The sequence below is a fragment of the Platichthys flesus genome, chromosome 12 (genome assembly GCF_949316205.1).
Source record: "Platichthys flesus chromosome 12, fPlaFle2.1, whole genome shotgun sequence".
In the NCBI taxonomy this organism is placed as follows: domain Eukaryota; kingdom Metazoa; phylum Chordata; class Actinopteri; order Pleuronectiformes; family Pleuronectidae; genus Platichthys; species Platichthys flesus.
Window position 1 is genome coordinate 4,766,172 of NC_084956.1, and position 21,340 is coordinate 4,787,511.

General features: G+C 42.8%; 2 protein-coding genes across 2 annotated transcripts; both read right to left on the reverse strand.

Annotated features, from left to right (window-relative positions):
• Positions 1-1,400: 1,400 nt before the first annotated feature.
• Positions 1,401-15,862, reverse strand: hhat (hedgehog acyltransferase). The gene is made up of 12 exons (XM_062401221.1): positions 15,709-15,862; positions 14,226-14,374; positions 14,077-14,141; positions 13,805-13,918; positions 13,498-13,692; positions 12,237-12,449; positions 11,425-11,602; positions 10,866-11,016; positions 9,194-9,229; positions 5,918-6,119; positions 5,260-5,404; positions 1,401-1,538 (listed from the first exon to the last, which is right to left on the reverse strand). Exons 2-12 carry the CDS (start codon positions 14,344-14,346, stop codon positions 1,453-1,455), a joined length of 1,506 nt encoding a protein of 501 aa, XP_062257205.1. The 5' UTR covers positions 14,347-14,374; positions 15,709-15,862; the 3' UTR covers positions 1,401-1,452.
• A 610-nt stretch (positions 15,863-16,472) lies between these two features.
• Positions 16,473-21,202, reverse strand: myoz1a (myozenin 1a). Its single transcript, XM_062400408.1, has 6 exons — positions 20,989-21,202; positions 19,394-19,480; positions 18,938-19,125; positions 18,021-18,309; positions 17,439-17,598; positions 16,473-17,357 (listed from the first exon to the last, which is right to left on the reverse strand). The coding sequence occupies exons 2-6, from the start codon at positions 19,476-19,478 to the stop codon at positions 17,129-17,131; spliced, it is 951 nt and encodes a 316-aa protein (XP_062256392.1). The 5' UTR covers positions 19,479-19,480; positions 20,989-21,202; the 3' UTR covers positions 16,473-17,128.
• Positions 21,203-21,340: the final 138 nt, after the last annotated feature.

The window sequence follows — 21,340 nt, forward strand, 5'->3', positions numbered from 1 at the left end:
TGACAAACAGGCTGTTTACCCACCTCTGCTCCTGCAGGTGAGATGGATCTGAACTGATGGAGAAACTTGAGAAACCTTGGGAACAATCAATCGCTACAGCAGAACAAAAAAACAAACAGAGAACCAGAGGCAACACAAGTTTTTTAAAGTCAATGAGGAATTTCCCCGATGGAACCTCTGACTTAAAACTCAGCCTGAAGCTTGTTGTGCACCTTGAATAGTAAAAGGATCAAATGATTTCTGCAACTTAACTTTCTAACCTCGAGACAAACTGGACTATTAAGCTCTTTAAAACAGCTTCCTAATAAATTCCAAAAACTGCTGTTAAACTATTTAAAGCTGACAAACTACTCAGTCTCTTACAGGGATAGATTATGTCTTGTATCTAAAGGTCAGATGATAATGCTTAGAAAGATTTCTCTCCCATCAGAATATAAACTGATCCTCATATCTATAAAGTCTTAACCAGATTATTGTTATCAGGCAATCAGCTGGTTATTATCTAATAGAATACATTTCTTATCATCCAATCGTGTTTTGTCAGTTCACATAAAGTAGAGAAACTTGAAATTGAAATTTGCCTGGAAAGGATTCTGCACATTTTGCATTAAAATAACTTATTGATTATTCAAACACTTCCAAGGCTAACGTCCTATCTCATGAAAAGTGATACTGAGAAAGTTTGTTGATGGAGCCGAGAAGCTAAGAACTCACACTATCCACTTGGACAGTTTGATACTTTTAACACAAGTCAACATTTGAAGGAGCAAATAGATTTATAACACATCAGCAGAAACAAAGTACAGCTTGTAATATTTAAAAAAAAATCCTTGCTCCAAACTGTGCTTTCCTGTGAAACTGCGATAATTCAACTCTCTGAAGCTTCTGAGCAACAAATCTTCTAAAACTAGCGTAGACAGAGAAACAGTGACACTGATCAGCTGCTCTGCTCCGCCTCCTCTGCCTCTGGATACACACGTCATGTGGCGAACTACAGGACGACAGTAAACATGAATTTATCCACCTCACCGCACCACTGAGCAATATCCTATCAGAGTCACAGAACCAGGACTGAGTCCAGGTCCATATTCTCCTGTTTCTCAGAATAACAGTGGATCAGTGCAGCTCATTCGGTGGAAAACGCGCCTCAACGCAGCCAAGATGTGACTTATCTGAACGACTGCTCGGGAGTTTACAGCATCACCATCGTTCTCTCACAGTTAATTATCACGTTTCAGGAAACCCTCCACACTGATCCTTTGAGTCCCAGCAGACCGGTTCTCTCTTGGTCCTGCAAGTTGAGGGAAACAGCTGCTCCGCTGCACCTCAGCCAGGTCGGGGGGGGGGGGGGGGGGGGGGGGGGGGGGGGTTCCGTGGCCACGAGCCAGAGACCTGGGGGGGGCTTTGTCCGGTCGCTCAGACGCTCCCGCTGCCATTCAAAGTCAAGGAGACTCATGGCGGCTGAGAAGTCCACTCCAGTCCAATGTGAGCGAAGCAGTAGAGGAAGGCGAGCATCGGGGGGGCCACGGTCGACCAGCCTGGGATCAGAAGAGAAGGGATTCACACGTCGGTTAACAGGGAATATTTAGATTTACACAAAATATCAAAATTTATGATAATTCTCTCTAATTCTCTCTTATAAGTTTTCTTTATAAACACTAAATCTAAATGGTGGCTGCCATGGACAGAGCCCTGCGTTCTTCCACAGGAGCTACAGATGCTATTTATAGCTGCTCCTTAAAGGGCCGAGCAGGCAGGTAAGAACAGCTGTCTGCACCCCCCCCCCCCCCCAACTGGCTCACCTCCAGATTATGTCCGTAGCCTGCACCTGCACCCACAATGCTGTTGAATGGTCTATTCTTTTCTATTCATGTCAAAATGTAATTCACAGACACACACACAGACACACACACAGACACCCACAGGCTGCTTCATGCTCGGCTGTGCTGTCAGTTTTCCGAGTGCAGAAGAGGAAGGTTTCCCGAGCTCTGGTTTCCAAAGACATATTTTAATGGTTCATATTTTTTGCCCGCAAGCTAAAGTCCATTATTCTTCATTTGCATTTGTCTTACAAAAGAAGCCTTAATGATGTTTCCAGTCGATTTAAGTGAATTATAAATGCTACTTCAATCACATGAGACATTATTTGAAACAATTCCAAGCACACGTATGAAATATTCAGCATTTCCTGACGGGTGAATTCATCACTCAAGGCAAACGGCGGCGTCGAGCCAAGGCGTCCCAGCGCTTTGTCTTTGCAGGTATGTGCATCTCATTAACACCCTCAGTGTGAAGTAGATCCTCTCTCAGCAAAAGTCGTCCAACTTCTGCTGTCAGCACCAACAGGGTGGAGATGAGAACCCCAGCAGGTCCTCAGCTGCACTTTCTAAGTTCGTATAGAAGTGAAAGTATCGATTGATCACAAATAGAATCGAGACAACGCAAGTTTTAAATTAATTTATGAGACACAAATTAGATAAGAGGGTCATTAAGAAAAGAAAAGAGGGTCGTAACTCCTCTCGGTTTCCTTTTCCCTCAACTTTAAACTGTTTTTTTTCTGATAAATAATAATTGTTGTTTAAGAGGTGAGACTGTAACAACATGATGAGGCTCAGGTTTGGAAAATCGGGAGCTGCAGATTTTAAGATGTGGAGACACCAGCTTTTTTTTAATGAAGAAGCTTTTTAGTCACTTTAGAAACTCATTTTTCTACATTAGCCACATAGACAAAACAAGATTCTGCCACAGGTTCAGACAGCTTTTTAAACCTTTACACTTTTTTGAGTTTTGAAAAGTCCAACTGTCTCTGAACACACAGGTGAGCTGACCTCACTTCTCTGGACTTGAGAACCAGATCCAGGTTCGTCTTGTTCCTCCCTCGTTCGTCTCTTCCTCTCACCCCAGGACGTCCCGAGTTCATAACACTCAACCTGTTCTCACTGCAGCCATTATACTTTAATGTGATGATAAGTTATTCCATTAATACTGAGACAACTCAGCACTGTGACTGGAAGCTGGTCTTACATTAGAACTATCAGGCTGCATGGGAGAGACTTTATAAATCCTCAATAAACACAAGTGTAGACACAGGCAGTGATTAGGTATTTCTTCTTATACATTTCACCGGAGGTCAGGTTGCAATTACTCTGCTGCCTGCACTAACCCCCCCCCCAGACAGGCTGATTTAAAGGCATTGATTTCATGTTAATGAAGTGAACCGCGACTTCCCCCCCCGGTGCTTCACTGCACAGACACCAGGAGCGGCTCCGGGCTTTTCTGGAGGATCCATTATATCTTAATTTAAAAGTGCAAAAAAAGGTAAGAAGTCACTAAAAGTGGGAAATTTACGAAAGTGGTTTGTCCAATGGTCAATTTGAATCTCGCCCTGCCACGTCCAGGCACTATTTTTAGTGCGTTAATGGCCCGAGCGAATCACCATAGAAGCAAACTGAGATTCTCTGTTTGGTTTGAGCTTCTCGCTCTGAATAATTCACAGCGGAGATGGTCTTTTCAAACACCCTGCTTTTCTTTTTAGGTCTCTCTTAAGTTATTTAAGCAGAGTCGACAGTATTCCGTGTGTGAAAGGGGTCAGGAGCGCTGGAGGAGGATGTGAACGCACCGCTTGCTGCGAGCCTGCCAGGCTTCCAACAAATGATTACTGTCACTGTACGACTGGAGAATGGTTTTTGTCAGGCAGCTCCGGCTCAGATTTGTCACATAAAGAGATGCAAAGAGAAAATACTCATCTGAAGATAGAACCCAGCGAAGGTTTGAAGACAGATTGTCGAGAACAGAAAGAGGGAGATGAGCAACAAGTTAAAATATTGAAGCAGTTTCAAGACGTGAACTCTGGAGAATTGGGTCTCGACAATTTCCATTATTACATTATATGTAAAATGAAGCAGGAAGAGATCTGGGTCAGATGTTTTTCACAACAACAGGTAAATCCCCAGAGCGTTCAGACGAGGAGCGGCGCATGGATAGAGCAGCTGGACAGCAGGTCCACATCCCACTGTGGAAATCAGGTGTTTTTGTTTTCAGCAGCTTCACCGGCACCGAACCATGTCATCCTGAGATCAGATTCTTTTGGACTTTTCCAGTCTCACGTGCCTCATGTGTGATAAACATCATCTACACTCTGTGTTCTCTCATGGGCTCACTCGTTAACAGGCGGCTGGCAGATAAAGTTACGAAAAAAAATGTCCTGCGGAGCTGAATCGCAGCCTTATTTTGAAGGGGATTGAACACAGAATTTTCTTATTAGGAAATAATACGAGTTTTTGTTTTTTACATTGACTCCACAACATCGTCAAAAAGCCCAATTTAGACGTTTCACAACAGATCATTAGGAGGAAAATTACAAGAGTCAAACGAGAGAGAAGCTGGAGGCTGTTTACGGGATCAGCTGCAGAATCACTCTTCAGCTGCTTGAACTCCTAATGGAGCCAACTTTGGTTTTGCAGTGTTCAGATTTTATAGATAACACTATTTCTCTTTTTCTCAGGGGTCACAGCAGAACCAGTCCTCAAGGAAACCACAAGGAGAGAGATATGATATTAGTCTAATTCACAGCAGCACAAATATACAACATTAGCAATGAAAAACCAGGACCAGGCTGACAGCATCATCTTTATGGATGTTTTAATGGTCATCGGTGTGAGTAGGATTTCTCCCTGTGCTGATGCAGCTATTTTCAACAAACAATAGAATTGATGAACCCCCTGCACTCCACCTGCCAATCACCAGACAGCAGATGGATTAGGTTAGAGACTAGCTGGTCGACCACAGTGGAGCATTTAGCAGCTCAAGAGCCAGAAAGGTCCCGCAGGAATCGGTGAAAGCAAAGACACAGCAACAGGGATATTATATAGAATATATAATAAATGATATAAATGATGAAATGATCAACACTGATCTGAGTGCAGCTCAGGCGACTCATCATCTGCCGTCTTACTCTGGCAAACCAGATGTCTCGGTATTAGGGAGAGTTTCCCTGTGCAGATGCATGAAGATGCATTTTTAATCAGGGTAATATATTTTATTAATGATATTTTATTTATGATTTTATTTACAGCCTCTCTGTTGCTTTGGACCAACTATCTTTAGCTGCCGGAGGAGAAATCTATGATGCCCCACAATTCAGCTAAATGACTGATGATCCACACTGGTAACTCATTTACAGAGAGCCAGTTGATACAATCCCACAAAATGAAGGCGCACACAAATCCCATTGAGTGAGTGCCTCGGAGGGCAACTTACCTTGTATGACGACACGCTTCCAGAAGATTCTGCCAACGTGTCCCCCCCCGAGGAACACCAGATTAGAGAGGATGAGCATCGCAGTGGAGAAGGCAGAGAGGAGAGCGACCGAGCGCCTTCTCATCGCTGCAGAGAAATACTGCTCCTGGGAAATCAGTGGATAAACAGGTAGATTGAAGGAGAATTCAATCCTGTGTCTGAGAAACAACAAAACATCAAAGTAGAATAATCCCGTGTGACCATAAACTAGGATGATTACACAGTCATCATCGTTTATCATGAGATTTCAAGAAGTTAAAGACAACATTATATTGTGATGCAGTTTCTGTCTGTTTCTACACTGTGTTCAGACTCCAATAATGAGATCGCTGTGTTAATGCTGAGAACTCACAGCTTTGCTTCCCAGAGAATTGATCAGGAGCAATTAACATAATCAATAATGTCATTAGTGTCAATACCATCTTTTAATTTCCAATCCCAAATTAAATGTGACAGAACACAGCTCTGGGCAACATCCCTCATTTAATCAAATGACCAGACCCATTTATTTCCACACGAAACTGAATCAATAGAGTGATCAGGGAATTCAACAAGCAACTTGAATCTCTTTCAGCTCGTTGTACCGTTCTGATGTAAACACTTTGGGTTTCAAACTTACAACAACGGAGTGAATAGAGGACGAAGCAAAGAGCGACTTGACTCCGTTCTCCACCAGAACTCCGGCCCAGTTCATCAGGGCCCAGTACTGCAGGTAGTCCCGGCCCCCGTGCCAGACGCAGACGAATCCGAACGCAAGACCAGTGGATAGGATCTGAGACAGAGGGCCGTGTCGTGCACCTCCCAGCGGCACATAGATGTATCTGAAACATCAGCATATCACATGACACACATAAGTACATAGGCTATCAGAATAAAATCAAATCAATGTTATTTTTGTTTTAAAGCAGTCAAAGAAGACAGGAAAATACCGCAGCTGCAAATGTTAAATTACATATGATTGGAAATGACACTGCTATGCACCAATGGGTTTAAAGAACTCCCGTCATATAAAGGGTCATGTTCATTGATTTTTAATGAATCTGACGTTCAAAGGCAAAAATAAAGGCACTCCTGGGAAAACGGATTCTGCCAAATTGGCTTTAATAATCCTTCAAGTGGGTTAATGATTCCAAAAAGGTTCCTGGGAGTAGAACCGAACCCTTCACACACGTTTTACCAGCTTTTGCTTTGTCAGGATTTGTCGGTGGACAGATGTTTGTTGGTTGCTGATGTCAGCGTTTTTGGCTCATTAGCTGAACATTGACAGCTGTGTGAAATTCCAATATTTTCTCCAATATCTAACACATAACACATGCACGCTGTCTTGCTGCTGAACAATAAGGTTACACTGTGTTATATATCAGAGAATTGCAGCTGTACACTCGCTCCCTTGATGTGAATAATGTCCCTCAGTGATCAGTAAAGAATGTGGCTCCTGTCATGAAGACAAATAGTCTTGGATATTGTGAGACGCTCGGCCGCCCCCGAGGAACCGGGCGTCTCAACATGCTACATGAGTCCGACACACTTAGCAACAAACATATCACAATCCATCTCATGTTGCTGAGCTGGGACCTAATTATCTCAGCCACCCTGTGGCTAATCAATGTTCCTGAAAGATGAGCCAGCATTTTCAGAGCTTTAAATAGAGTGGCCAGCAGCCGGGCCATGTGAGAGGATGAAAGTGCTGTAGGTGCAGAGACAGATGGAGAGGTACCAGCGTTAGAGCAGAATATCTAAACATACTGAGCATCTCTCCATGTGTGTGTGAATCATTTAGATGCAGATATATTTCAAACAGATGTAAATCAGAATATACATTAAAACCTGAATAATCAACACCTGAGTACAGCGAGCGGGGGGGGGGGGGGGGGGGGGGGGCAGCCGTACAGGAGAATTATGAACTGTGTGATTCTCAGTTTTGTAAGATACAATCCAAGATTGTTTATTTGGATTGATGAACAATGTGAAACAATTTATTATTTTATGGATGTTTGTCCTTGTTTTTCCACATTATATACATGTCATACAGAGAGAACAATGCGTTGGCATTAAACAGAATTTGAAATAGGTGCATGTTTGTATGCATGAGGCTTTAGACGGCGAGCATCTATTATTACTGGATCCAGAGCTTTTACAGAGACACAGTTCACCTGATCTCTGAGTTTTCTTGCTTTAAGGCCAAACTGAAACAAAACTAAAAGCTGACCTCGCTCCACTCGACCTCATCCCTGCCCCCACTTATTTATGAACATCTAACGTTTCACAGGATTCGGGATCAAACGCTCCTCCTCATATGCAGCATATGTTAGTGAAGCAGAGCACCTGAGAGCCACAGTGGTGGTGGACTGGCAGTAAAAGCGTAATCGAATGGTGAAGAATGAGCCACTTATCTGCCCAGAGAGACGGGGTGTCAGTGAGTCATGCGGAGCACATCATTTAACACCTACACACTCATCTAGGCCTCTTCAGACCATTTCTACAGATTTTCAGAACTGCATTAAAAGCTCTTTAAAAGCTCTTTCCTGAGGAGGAGCGGCGGGGCATTGTGTCACGGGTGTCATGACTCAAATTGTGCATCTGCAGAACGATAATTGCGAGTGATACCATTAAGCGGGAGAAAACAGTTTCCAACGGGCCACAGATTAAAATAGAAACTTGCATTTGCAATTTAAATTCTGGGATCTTAGGCAAATTCCGTGCAGCCACTTGGACGCCATGTTTCCTTCTAAACCCGTCTTCAGGTTTTGAAAGGCAGCTACACACGCACACCGTCATGCCTGCCAAATAACACAACACACGCACACAAACTCATTAATTAGCAAATAATAACCAAGACGAGGGAACATTTCCTCAGAATATCACACTCTTCTCTGACAACCGTGCAGCTGCAGCGTTGCCTCAACAAAGCAACTGACGTCTCGCAAGTGGACCATAAACTCTCGATGGGCTGCATTCAGCCGAGTGTGCATCATTAAAAGCACACAAACTAATAACGTGCGTTGTCCAAACTACGAGTGAGCGGGACACATAATGCTCCCATTACACATGCACATATTAAACAAGGAGGCATTTCTCCAGGGTGCAGGAGCAGCAGCACAACAGAAGAACTGTTCACCAACAACATGCGACCTCATAATCATGAGAAAGCCTCCATGCAAATGTGGCGTCCTTTGTCCATTATGAGGACACATGCGGGCGGGCAGCTGCAGAATGGCACCTTTTTTAATAAAAAGAATATTCAACAAATTTAATGCCCAACGGGAAATGAGCTGATTACAACAAGTGTGCAGTAAATAACAGACAGAATTTGATTAGATGTGTTATTCCAGATACTTTAATCTACATCGATCTCTAGATCTATAGATAGAAATACAACTATAGAAAGGAATAGATATTTAGATATTTCCCTCAACAGAAATTCTCCAGGCAGCTAAAAATGGCAACTTTTATTTAAAATAAAGAATTTCAATGTCCCACAGAAAAGGGGGGCTATAAATATGAAACAAATGGAAATAGAACTGTGTTTGTATAGTACTACTTATACAAGTCACATTCACACCCACACACACATTCATACACACACACATTCATTCCGCCTTTTTCTCCATCACACATTGTTCACACATTGTCTGAGCAGCTGTCAGGGGTTCAGTGTCTTGATCAAACCACCACCCCTCTAGTGAGTGGCAGCCACGTCTACCTTATCAGCCACAGTGGCCACTATTATAGATATAAAACTATATAAATAAATACATATGGAGTTATATGTATATATCCAGACAGACACTTTTGTATATAAGAGGAGGTATTATTTGATTTAGATAACATTTCCATTTTTTGGTCACATTAACATTTGAATTAGACTGTCCACTGCTCGTGAAGTGGCTCTTACCTGATGAGCCATCGGTACAGCCCCTCGTCGAAGTGCCTGGGAATAGAAAGAAAAGGGTCATTTACATAATACAGCACACCTGAGCTCCGGGCCTGAGTGTGTAGGAAGCGTGTGTGTTTGTGTGATTGCTCTTTGTCATTTAGAAGATTAGAAAACCCAGCTTTTTTGTCCCCCCCCTCAGGCTGTAAAACTGAACGGATTGGTCGATGATGTCGGTGGACCGCTTTATGCATTCCATCAATGTTGTCAGCATCGGCCAGCTCAGCACACACGGGCTGGATTGGAGTGCATCAGTGTCAGCACGTCGGCCCAGCTCGTCTACAGGAAGCGTGATGTCACTGCCCCACCGAACACACAGCCTGCACCTCGACTTCACAGTGTCCATGAGCCTGTTGGTTCCTTCATGCACTGTTTGTATTCCATCCCATTTAAGTACATTTTCCACTGAAACTTTAACCAATTGATTCGATACAGGTAGTTGAATCTAATCCAGTCTCATACAACCGTCCGGCTATAAATCCTTCCTTCATAAAAGGTTATAATGATCGATCTTTGTTAAACTGCTTTGAGCTGTGGATATTCAAATTCATTCACATTCACTTTAATTGGTTTATTGGCTTATGCCTTTCCTTTGTTAAGCATTTTGTACCCACTGATGAATTTTCAATTATTAAATGATCAATTCTGAAGGCGGCAGCTTGTGGTGCTGTTTTTCTGTTTTGCATTATACACACGGAGGTTTCTGTTACTAGGCCCCCCCCTCATGGATAGAAGTAGGTGGACAGAATAATAGAAACACCTGCGCCACAAACTACCGCCCGCAAAATTATCATACAGCTGAAAGACAAACAGAATATAATCATCTGCATGAATGCAGGGTTTACTGTAGGACTTCACTAGCTTTCACTAGGTGTACCTAATAAATTAGAAGCTGAGAGCAGTATGGGAGTATTATTCATTGTCCAGAAGTGATGTGCATCCTGGAGGAACACAAAACTAACTTGTTTTATATTTGAGGTGTTGCTGATTAAGGTTCTTTATCCTTGTGTTACCAACACTGCACTGTACGTGTTCACTCACTTGAGCAATCGTGACCCCTTCAGTGTAAACCAAGCATCGTCTTTTACTGTGTTTTTTTTGTGCAAAGACAACAAACCCAAAATAAACCAACAGTAAAGAAATGTTACTGTTTTCTGTTATGATGTTGGACTATGTGCTATACTCATTTACAAATTGTGAGATCTTTTTTAAACCTCAGACACAGTTGTTGTGGTGGACATTTTGCATTAAGTAGTTTAACATGTTTTCATTTGATTCCTGATCCGATTCGTTGTCGAAAAGCTGCAACAAACCTCTTAAAAAGTGAAAAGGCTTCAGAATCAGTCCCAACAAACAAACCATTTCCTCTTTGAGTCTGAAAGAAAGATTTAATGTTCCTGGTGCGGAGGTGACCTAGTGGACTGATTGCCAGTAATAACAGAAGATGAGACAATTCACTGTGCCCAACATCTGATTGCCAAAGCACTTCACTTAAAGCACTTCACAATAAATGCACCTTTTCCCCTCAAGGATTCCAGGTTTTCTGGCTTTTCAACTGAGGTGTTAAGGAATTCTGTCTGCGAGGTCGGTGTAAGACTTAACGTCTGGGATGGGTTCCAGTGTTTGATCTTACCTCCACATCCCCGTGAAACTGTGCATGATGCTGACACAAGATGGAAGCTTTGGGGGAACCAGTTTATCCAAAGTAGCGAGCATGGATGGAAGGCCGAAGAGCACCAGATACTTCACATAGAAGAACTGGACAAGGGCCAAAGCCAGACCGCCTGTGAAGCCAAGGAAGAAGAGCTTTACACAAGTATCAGACTATTCATAGACCACAGCAGCGATTTGAATAAATTACATAAATCTCCCAAAACTCTCAAAGACATAAAGGTGCTTTAAAAGCAGATTAATTAATAAATAACTACAAATAAAATATATCCACACATAAAAAAACTGAATCGTGAATCACAGGCATTGAGTAAATCTGTTTTCAGCACATCTGAAACCAAATCCTGTGGGGTAGACATGTTTTTAAAGTCTGCATCGTGTGAACATGTTGAGTGTGTGTGTGTGTGTGTGTGTGTGTGTGTGTGTGTGTGTGAGTCTGAAGTGATAGGGAAACATTAAAGCTGGAGCTCAATGTTGTGTTGCGCATGAGAGCTAAAAATACCCACAGTCTAAATACCTACCCAAGGCCCAAGGAGGAATCATTTCTAAGTAGGTCTCGTTAGACTGGATGGAGTGCATGTACATAACGTGGATCATGTATTCTGCGACGCACCACCACAGTACGATCCGTCCCGATCGGAGCACCAAGTATCTCAGAGCAGATCCGTCCCTGTCGCTCTGCTCGGCCGGTCTCTGCATCTGCAGGAGGAGAAAGTGAACATGTTATTAAGGCTGCCGGCGGAATCTTCATCTACAGGACAGCAACACAATAATCAACACTTGATACTTCATACATTACAGGGAGGATATGTAACCACTCTTCATTTGAATGTCTAAAAAAAACCTTCCCCTATGTTACCCACATTCCGTTTCCAACAATGCTCAAACCCACGTTTCATTTTATCGCCTTTTAATTGCATCATATCCACTTTACCCGAGGCTTTGCGCGTCACTGCCGGAGCAAACAGATTATGACGAAGGAAAAACACTCTGCTGGCCAGTCGGGGGTTCTTACCTTCCATTGTTTGTATCGTTCCCTCGTAGTGGATCACAATTATTCATCACCCTTTGCTGTGTAACATATTCTACGTTTACCTCTAGAAGAGGGATGTGAAAACAAGCCTTGAACAAGTTCTTAAAAAAGAAGCCACAAACCAAATAATCTGTTTCTCTTTAAATGTGAAAAATTCAAGTATCTGTCCTTTTGAAAACAGAACTACCAGTCGTGTGTCGTCTGTATGAAAAACATGACCTGAGATCAGCCCCACTTAGAGGCAGCAATCAGCTTCTCCAGACGAAAAAACCAAAGAGGCACTTTATGTGTCACTCTCACCTGCTCGGTGTAGTCTTTGTACGTGACGATGGGTCCATTGTAGAAAAAGGGATGATAGAAGGTGTATGAGAACAGCCAGCAGAGCTGCACCACTCCCCCGCGGCCTGCGGGGCACCAGCAGTGCTCCAGGCTGAAGCTGATGAAGCGCAGACCACAGACAGCAACGCTGAAGAGCAGCAGATAGTACTCCTCCTCAGTCTCGTACCAGCCTCTCTGAGAAACACAGTGGGGAGGCCAATTATTTTTACCAAATCTCTGGGGAATCCTTCTATAAATAGTGGCACTCTGGCACTAAATTTAGATTCACTTCCTCCAAATACTCAAGAACATATCCTCCATACAACTTTTAATGAGCTCAGCTCGGCAGTGTTGGGAATATATCGATGATTTCGAAGTGGTGCTTGAACTCAGGTAGTCGGTTGTGTGCTGCTGCTGCTGCATGTGTGTGGGTGGTGACAGCACAGGAGGGGAGGAGGTCGTTTTTGTAAACCATGCACTGGTCTGTCAGGTCTGTTTCACATTCTGAAATCTACTCTAACAACTGGAGCTGGGTTACCTTGCTGCCACTACACTTGAAATGTCCACACTGCAGTTAAAATATGTTTTTAGAGGAGGATACATCTCGCAGCATCCTTTAAGTGGTGAAATGCGATGAGCCAGTTTCAATAACGAGCAACCAGTGTAGATATGAATGGAAGCAAGTCACTAAATCAGATTAAATATTCTTTGGGCTGTAATTCATTGTCTTGTGTCTGGTAAAATGCATTTGCGGTTCCTCTCTGTCATGTGGCTGCAGCAAATGCTTGATTTTAGGAATATGGTCATCTCCAAATTCGTACAGGAAGGTAATGAGCTTTTTCCCATCACCTCATCATCAGGGAACACTAGAAATGATAGGCTTGATTGTATCATCTACAAAAAAAAATCCACTCAAATTCTCCAGCCAGAGAATAATAGACCTGCACGTCCCTTTAGTATCTTGCGCCCTCTTGTGTTCACTGCAAATAGGACACCTGTCAAATGAAGCAAACTGTTTGACAGACCTTGTTATTGTGTATATTGTGTGTGCAACTGCGGTTGAATCTAAATTTACATAACAATTTAAATGTGGAAACAAATAATAATGGTGGCTGTAAATGTATTGTGTTTGCAAGGTTTAATAACTGTGCAGCCCATGTGACCGATTCAACTTCAAAGAGCATTAACTTTACTTTGAAAAGCTCTTTTACTAAATCGGTTTCATCCTTTGACTGCAGCCCACCTGGATCTCTTGAAGTGGCTGGATGTGAAGGGTGGAGAGCAGCAGCAGGTTACATCCCCACGACAGAGCGGGCTTTCGCAGCAGGGCCACGGAGAAGGTCAGACCCAGATGCACCAGCAGCACACTCACACCTTTAACCCCCAACACGCCGCTGGCTGCTATGAGGCCGTATATTGTTAACGCTGGAACCCTAAGCTGTTAGAATAACAGAAATAATGTGTTGGATTGAAATATCTCACACATAAAAACAACAACAACAACAACAACAACAACAACAACAACAGTATATTCCACCGCTGCTTCCTACCTTTGGGTAAAAGCTGCTGGTGAATCTGGATAAGATGCCATGACCAGTCAGAGTCCACAGTAAGGACTTCTTGGCCCATTGAGTCCAGAAGCTCCACTCAAAGTCTGATGGGTCCTGAACCAAAACAACTAGTTTTAAAAACACACACCTGAAGCCTGTTGAGTTAAAGCCACATTTAAAAGCACATGAATAAAGACAATGAAGCGTTTTAGTTTCTCTGACACAAACAGTTTAAATGAACACTTGTTGAGATGCAACATCAGGAGACTTACCCTTTTAAAACCTTTAAGTAGGCCTTTTTCCAGCTGGAATTCTCTTGCCAGCCCTGCTTCATGCTCTGCGATACAAAAACAGGAATTCACTTTATAATTTGATTTCATTCTACTAAACAGACAGACTGGTATCTGGCCATGCACCTTACCTTTGGAGAACCTGTGCAGTTGGTAGAAGGAGTAGATGTGTGAGCCAATGGAAAGAACCCAGTACACAAGGATCTCTGTCTGTGGCAGCGGGGACCACTGGGCCTTTGACTTAGACGTCATCCGGTAAAATCACTGTGCTATAGTGCACCTATAAGACAGAATGATTGAGACACAAATGAAGCCAGAGCCTGTGCCAGAGTAGTGATCATCATGTGGAACAGCGGTAAATAGAAGGTGCCGCCATAACATGCACTCGATCAATCGCTTCAGTCTCATCTGTAAATCAAGATGTTCCACCCCTGTTTATATTTAATCAAATAACTAAATAAGACCAAACGCGTCAGAAAAACTAATTTGAAAACTCAGCTCTTTGCGAGAAATACTGTAGCATATACTCTTTAAACTGCAATCTAGTGTTAAAGGTCTTTAAAGTTAGTCCCTGGAATAGCGACAAAATGTCATAGTTTATCCTAATTGTACAGAAAAGTTTCCCAAGCCAGTCATATCAATGAGAACCCGATAAATCTAAAGCCCAATGTGTAGGATTCTGTGTATTTCTCTGCATAAATTGGATATAGAATATGTTTTCATTAGTTTCTAATAATGAAACTAAGTATTTTGTACCATTAACATAGTTTAGACCGGCAAAATATCTTCTAATTATTCAAGGGACTAACTTTAAAAACGTTTAACGCTCTCTAGCAGTCTACAGGGTTTATGACTTGCACTGAAGCCAGCCACCAGGGGGCGCTCGAGATGTTTTGGCTTCACTGTGAGATAAGTCTTCAGTGAAACATGGCTGACTGAAAAGAAGAGGACCTGCTATCATCAGGACCATTAAAGAGCTCATTTTAAGGTAACGAAAACCGAACAATTATTAACTAATGAAAAACATAATATTAAATACTATATTAATTTCTGCAGATAAATACACATGTACCCTACACGTTGGACCTAATATGATCGGTTCTCATTGATTTGACCGGTTAGGGAAACTTTCTTTTATACCGTTATCATCGTTCACGTCTACGAACCACAGACTTTAACTTTAAAACCCTTTAATGCTGGATCCTAGTCTGTAGTCTACAGCTGCCTCTGAGCTCACAGACACTATACAGACACTGTTATATTCACAGTCACCGACACTTTCTTACATTAGTTCATCTCTGAAGTCCGTCGTTAAATAAACTGGCTTGGAAAAAGGTCGCTCCGCTTGTAGCTCCAGAACTCGCCTGAGAATCATCGGGATTTAAAGTTTGCTTCAGTATTAAAGTAAATCGGTGACACCTAACGAGTCGTTCAATGTTGCACATCGAATATAAACTGTTGATGGGGAATTCGGCTAAGTTAGTTTTGTAAAAGTAAGTTAACAAATCCACGTTAGATGACGGTTTTATGACGCAAATCTGGCAACACCGGCGCGTTGAGAGTTAGCTAGCATTAGCCACTTAAGCTAACCGATGGAATACGGTGTAGAGGTACCTGCTCCTGTCGGACTGTTGTTCATGTCACTGTCAGTGGGAGTGTTGTCTGTCTGACTGTGTTTGGATCACAGCAACACGGTGGTTTCCATGGGACTCAGTCCTTCTTCACTGGCTTCATTCTGCTCTACCGCCCCCAGCAGGGCCGGAGTGGCCACACAGCCTCTGTCAGGGAAATATGGACCTAGACTGTATATGAATATAATATAGTATAATATAATTAGTCACAGTCGGAAACTGATTCAATTTTACCAATGTTAAGTAAAAATGTATTACTTATTATTATAGTATTCTGCTTTCAAACTATAATTACTTTGAGGATCAACTAGAAGTGTCCTGGAACCATCATTTATCGGTATCCAAATTTTTGTTTGGAAAAGAATCATATAAGTTCACTGAACATGTTTTTCATCATGGAAGATAATTAAAAAAACTGCAATGGTAAAGAAAGTGAAGTGGAGTTCCTGGATCCAGTCCTGATATGAATCCTCATTAGAGTTTAACACATCCCTCCACCAGATGTTGTGGTAATCTGTTTAGTAGTTTTGTTGTAATCCTGCTGGCAATCACGCAAACAGTCTAACCTCCTTGGAAGAGATGCCAAAACATCTATCAACTTCTAATATATGAAGCATTTATCGACCGAGCAACTTCTTTTGTTCTTATTTTTATTATTTTTGTAACCACTATTGAGTCATGAAATCAGTTTGTTTCATTTCATGCAAAGTATGTAAAATTTTGCACACAAATCGTGAAAACAAGGGCTGGAGGTTGTACAGGCATTTATTTAAATAAGAATTTTCACACACAAACAATGATTTCTCCTGACACTGCACCCCTCTGCAAGAGGATTGATACATGGTTTATTTTCAAAGTGTTACATGATTTATTTTAAATGGTTTATTGTGGAGAAAGTGTTGATTGGTGAATGAGCAACTGACTATGCATGCATCCTGAATTCCACAGGTTTGTAGCGTTTTCATAGCCCAACAAAAGATAAGAGAATCTTAACGACAAAAAGAGGCACTGGTTAAAAACAAATACAGACGGCTTGCCCAACAGTAATATAGCATAAATCTATCCTTCTCACATGATTCATTCTTTCCTCATCGACACAATCTGCAACTTCTCACCGCGAACAAAAACTTTTCCGACAAATTAAAGGAGTTATTAGACTCCACTAGTCAATTTAATAAATAGACGTGTGATGTTTCATCTCCTTGTAAGATCTAAACTTGTTTCTTTGCCCTACAACCAAATACATCTTGTACGCTTTCAGAGATCCACATTGAGAGATTCAAATTCATCAGTATAACAGTGAACTGTAAGCTCATCTATCATGTGTGTGCATGCTAACATGTGTGCATGCATTCATGCCTGCGTGTGTGCACAGTGCGTGTTATCACAGCATGAATATCTTTTCACAGCTCGTCGGTCTCTCCATCGAAGTGCTCCACATCATTCTCCATGTGAATGCCGCTGGGCTCGCTGCTGCCCATCCAGCCAATAGGAGTGCGGTTGAAGGAAGGCCGGCATCCGATTTCCTGTTGGTACACCACTGGGGCCTCAGGCTCGGTCGCCTCGGCTTCTGGCATCTGGAATTTCATAAACTGGCTGGCCTTATCGAAGCCGCCGAAGGGCATGGCAAACCTGGCAAAGAGAGGAGAGAGTAATATTAAAGCTCCTCTTCGTCACAAAAGCATCTACGAGGTCCGGTTGGAGTGAAAGTACCTGTTGAAGCTTTTGTACTTGGGCAGATCCTTTCGGTCGGTGGGGCCGGGCATTCCTGCCTTGAGAGTAGCTATCAGATTCTCATCTCCCTTCATGGCCTTCTCCCATGGAGACATGTAGCCCTTCAGAGTAATTTTGGTTGCATCATCACATCCACCTCCTGTGGAGGAGACATCAAGGCTAGAGGATCATTTATGAAAGTAAGTCAAGGGTCATTGTTAAGGGTCAGAAACGAGGATCAGTATGACTCATGTCTGTTCAATAAACCTGAAGTTACAGCCAGCAGACAGTTAGCGTAGCTTAGCATAAAGACTGGAAACAAGGGAAACAATTAGCTCGGTTGTGTCTAAAAGTGAAAAAATAATCCGCAGACAAGCAACTTTTCTTGTTCACAAAATAATAGTTTACATTTTTAACACACTGTCGTCTTGACTCACGGCTAGAACGTAAATAAGTGATTTTAAATAATATGAATGTCAGATTATTCCTTTAAGTTCCTTCAATGTTTGATAAAGTTAAATCTTTGTTGTTTTAATCAGTCAAACGAGTCAAATCATCACAGAGCATATGTTGTTAACCAACCTTTTAATGGAGACCACCCAACAGAACCTTCTTTTCCGTCTTTCCCTTGGTCGCCAACTCCTGCTCCGCCTGCTCCTCCGGGACCTCCGGCACCTCCTGCACCTCCAGCTCCTCCAGCTCCTGCATGTTTTCTTCCAGGCTTTGGAGGAGGCACGGGGGGTCCTCCTCCAGTCTGCATCGCTCCATAGTGCACATGTCCGGTCTGCTTGCTCACAAAATGCCCACCGACGGTGATCATGTCACTTCCAATCTGACCCCCCGTAGAGGGAACAAACTTCTGGAGGTTGTCCTGAAAGAAATGTGATCCAAATAAACCTCCATATTCTATTCTATCATATTTATATTCAGTTGCCTGTGCTCATGAGCCTTGTTTCAGCCTGTTGACATTATACCTGACAAGTATATTTCTCCATGAACACACCACTACAGATCTGTCTCATTATGGCATGGATTCCACACATCAGGATGTGTCCTAGGTTATCAGACAATTAGCCTCAGATCCTTTATGTACAATAAGCTGCGAGGTTGAGCCTTTATGGATCGACTAGTTCCCCCCCCCTCTCAGATGCTCAATCGCATCGAGACCTGAGGAATTCGGAGGCCAAGAACAGACAAGACCTGTCATGTTGGATGTGCTCATCAACCTTAGTTCAGCCAATGTCGTCCACATGCTCACATTGACAATTTTTCCTTCCAACATAAATAAGTGTTGACTTGCTGCCTGATACCCCCAGCCCCCTCCCCCCATGACGGGTTGTAACGAGATAATCAATGTTTCCTTCACTTCGGTGGTTTTAACGTTGTAGCTGATGTCTCTGTGGAAGTTCTGTGTGTATTATTCACGTTTAAGAAGAAATGATCCTTGAGTTTACTGAGTAATTTGTATTTTTCTTCCTCCTTGAACTACAGGCTCTCACCATCGACTCACTGCAGAAGACGTCGGGGTTGTTCTCGTGGATGAACTTCTCCATCCTCTTCTGCCTCATCCTGAACATCTTGGAGCCTTGGTTCTTCAACAGGGAGAGCTCCTCCAGCATGATGTCTTTGGGACTCCTGATCTTGTTCCCCAGGTCGAACTCAGAGGCCTCCGGCTCCGAGTCATACTCTAGGTGAGGGGCATCCAGACACATGGATTCAACATTTGAAAACGAGAAAACAAATCGATATCCAGAAGACTACACAGTAAAATATCATGTTTAACTAATTGTTTTAGCATGTCTACAATATTCTTCATGAGTTTCCTCTGCAATAACAATGTGACTTAATTTTAGTACAGAGAATAAAATCCGAAGAACTAAAACATTTAAAAATAAGGTACCACAACCACATGAAACATGTTATTTCATTTTTACATCAGCTCCTGTCAGACTTACCATCCTGAGTGATGTGTGAGAGGTCGGTGATGATCTTTGAGAGCTTTTTCCGCTTGAACAGTGGGGCAGGTGTTCCCAGAGGCATGACTGGAAGGCAAAGGGGAAAAAATTTGGTGTTAGAACAAACATAAAGAGCAAAAACTACTTTGAAACATTTGGCCGTGTACTTTTTGAACATATATTCAACAGGGATGGAGGTGATGTGAGAGAACTGAAAGACATTGAAAGCAAACAAGTGAAAGTATAAGTAAATTATGTTTTAAATGCAACATCTTGAACTATGATGCTACCTTTATTTGCCTTTTCAAAGGAATGGAAACCTCATCTTCACTAAGGATCAAGTGACATGAGTGTTTTCGTTTAAGCTTTCAACCGACTTCTCTGTATTGCTCTTCAGCGTCAACACTGACGCTCATCAGCAGCCTGTGAAAGTGAATCCACGGAATCTGAATGCGACGGCACGGGGCTCTGCTCATTTTTCAGGTTCATATGTCGGGCCCTCGTATTACCCACATTGCCCTGTGAAACAGATGTCTGCCCCAAAGGAAACGTATAGCTGCATGACGCATGTTTCTGTTTGGTTTGGTGTCTGAGTCAACATCAACAGAGGCGCTCTGTGGTGATCAATGCATCTGCTGCAGTAAAAGTGAAGGGCTCAACCATCTGAAGTCGCATTATTCATATCATCTGATCCTATTCCCCAATCTGAAGCCTTCATAAGAACAAGCTGGTGACAGAGAATGGGAGCAAGACTTTCCCTCTGTGGAGAACTGAGTCACTGTTGGACAACATTTTTTACAACCTCCCTGGTGTTAAGATATGATTCTTCTTCTTACCTTACCTCATGTGTTAATGTGATTTTAATCTCTCTGAAAGCACTTAAACCCCTTAGCATCTTTAATTCACAGTCAAGCGACAAAACATCACATCGCATCCCCTGGCTGAAACTCAATCCCCCCCGCAGCTATTTTTAAAAGCCGTTTCCAGCCAAGACATTTTAGCGACGTGTGATGGCGTCATTCGACTATCAAATGGACTTGAACACAACCCTTAAGGACACAATGAGCAGCTCAAGAAAAACAAAGACGAGGTCGCGTCAGAAGCTCTTTCGAAACCCGAGCAAGATCTGGAGCAGCTGCGGAGACAGTTTTTCTTTAATTCCCTAAATAATTACAAGCTCAGGGACCCATTGCGATCAGGTTTGCCGGCCCCCTCCCACCCCCATCATGGTTTGGAGACACCATATAAAATCTCTGCAACGCCCACACAGAGGGATGGTCAGCACATTCACCCATTCCTTTGGTCACTTTAAGACCTAAGAAAGTCTAAAAGCAGCAAAGTGACTCACTGAGCCATTTATTGGTGGACTCAGAAGCATTTGAATCAAAAGCAAAGTAATAATCTGCTCTGATTAGATGGTTTAGTCTTCAGTCATTTCTTTCAGGCTACAACCCACACATTTAGGACTGCATGGAGAATATGTTGCATGTCTTTATTGCCTCTTCCCGTTCTTGTAGTAGCCAGTCGTTAAATTTAAACAAGCTGTTGGTTGGTTAGCCGAACAAAGCACATCGATGGGATGCAGATCCACTCACCGGTATTTCGTTGTAATCCCCGGAGGAGAGGCCGGCTTATAAATATCAAACAGACGAGAGGAGACCCCGAGGGCTAATTCTTATCACAAGTTTACAAATCCCGCAGCGCCTCTGACCCTGTGGCTGGACCCAAGTCCTGAGAAGTGCAAAACCCAACCTGCACTCAGATGGCAGATCGTCCAGAGGCTCGGGGCTGAGGGTGGCAGCAGAGTTGGTGTCAAGACGGGAGGAGGAGGAGGAGGCGGCGGGTGAGGTTTGGGGGTATGAATAGGGATCTGAGTTGGAGGAGTGTGGGGGGGGGGAGAAGTCTCTGTTGGCCAGCTTAAAGTGCTGATGGGGATATTAAGGGAAC

Bases quoted from the DNA above. Each gene is read 5' to 3' on its own strand.
- myoz1a (XM_062400408.1), bottom strand. From the start codon at position 19,478: ATGCCTCTGGGAACACCTGCCCCACTGTTCAAGCGGAAAAAGCTCTCA. The intron at 18,310-18,937 runs GTGAGAGCCTGT...CATTTCTTTCAG, and splicing joins TCTTCTGCAGTGAGTCGATG to GACAACCTCCAGAAGTTTGT. The intron at 17,358-17,438 runs GTACTTTCACTC...TCTCTTTGCCAG, and splicing joins AAGTACAAAAGCTTCAACAG to GTTTGCCATGCCCTTCGGCG.
- hhat (XM_062401221.1), bottom strand. From the start codon at position 14,346: ATGACGTCTAAGTCAAAGGCCCAGTGGTCCCCGCTGCCACAGACAGAG. The intron at 13,919-14,076 runs GTAAGTCTCCTG...GTTTTGGTTCAG, and splicing joins TACTTAAAGGTTTTAAAAGG to GACCCATCAGACTTTGAGTG. The intron at 11,017-11,424 runs GTAGGTATTTAG...TTGGCTTCACAG, and splicing joins GATTCCTCCTTGGGCCTTGG to GCGGTCTGGCTTTGGCCCTT.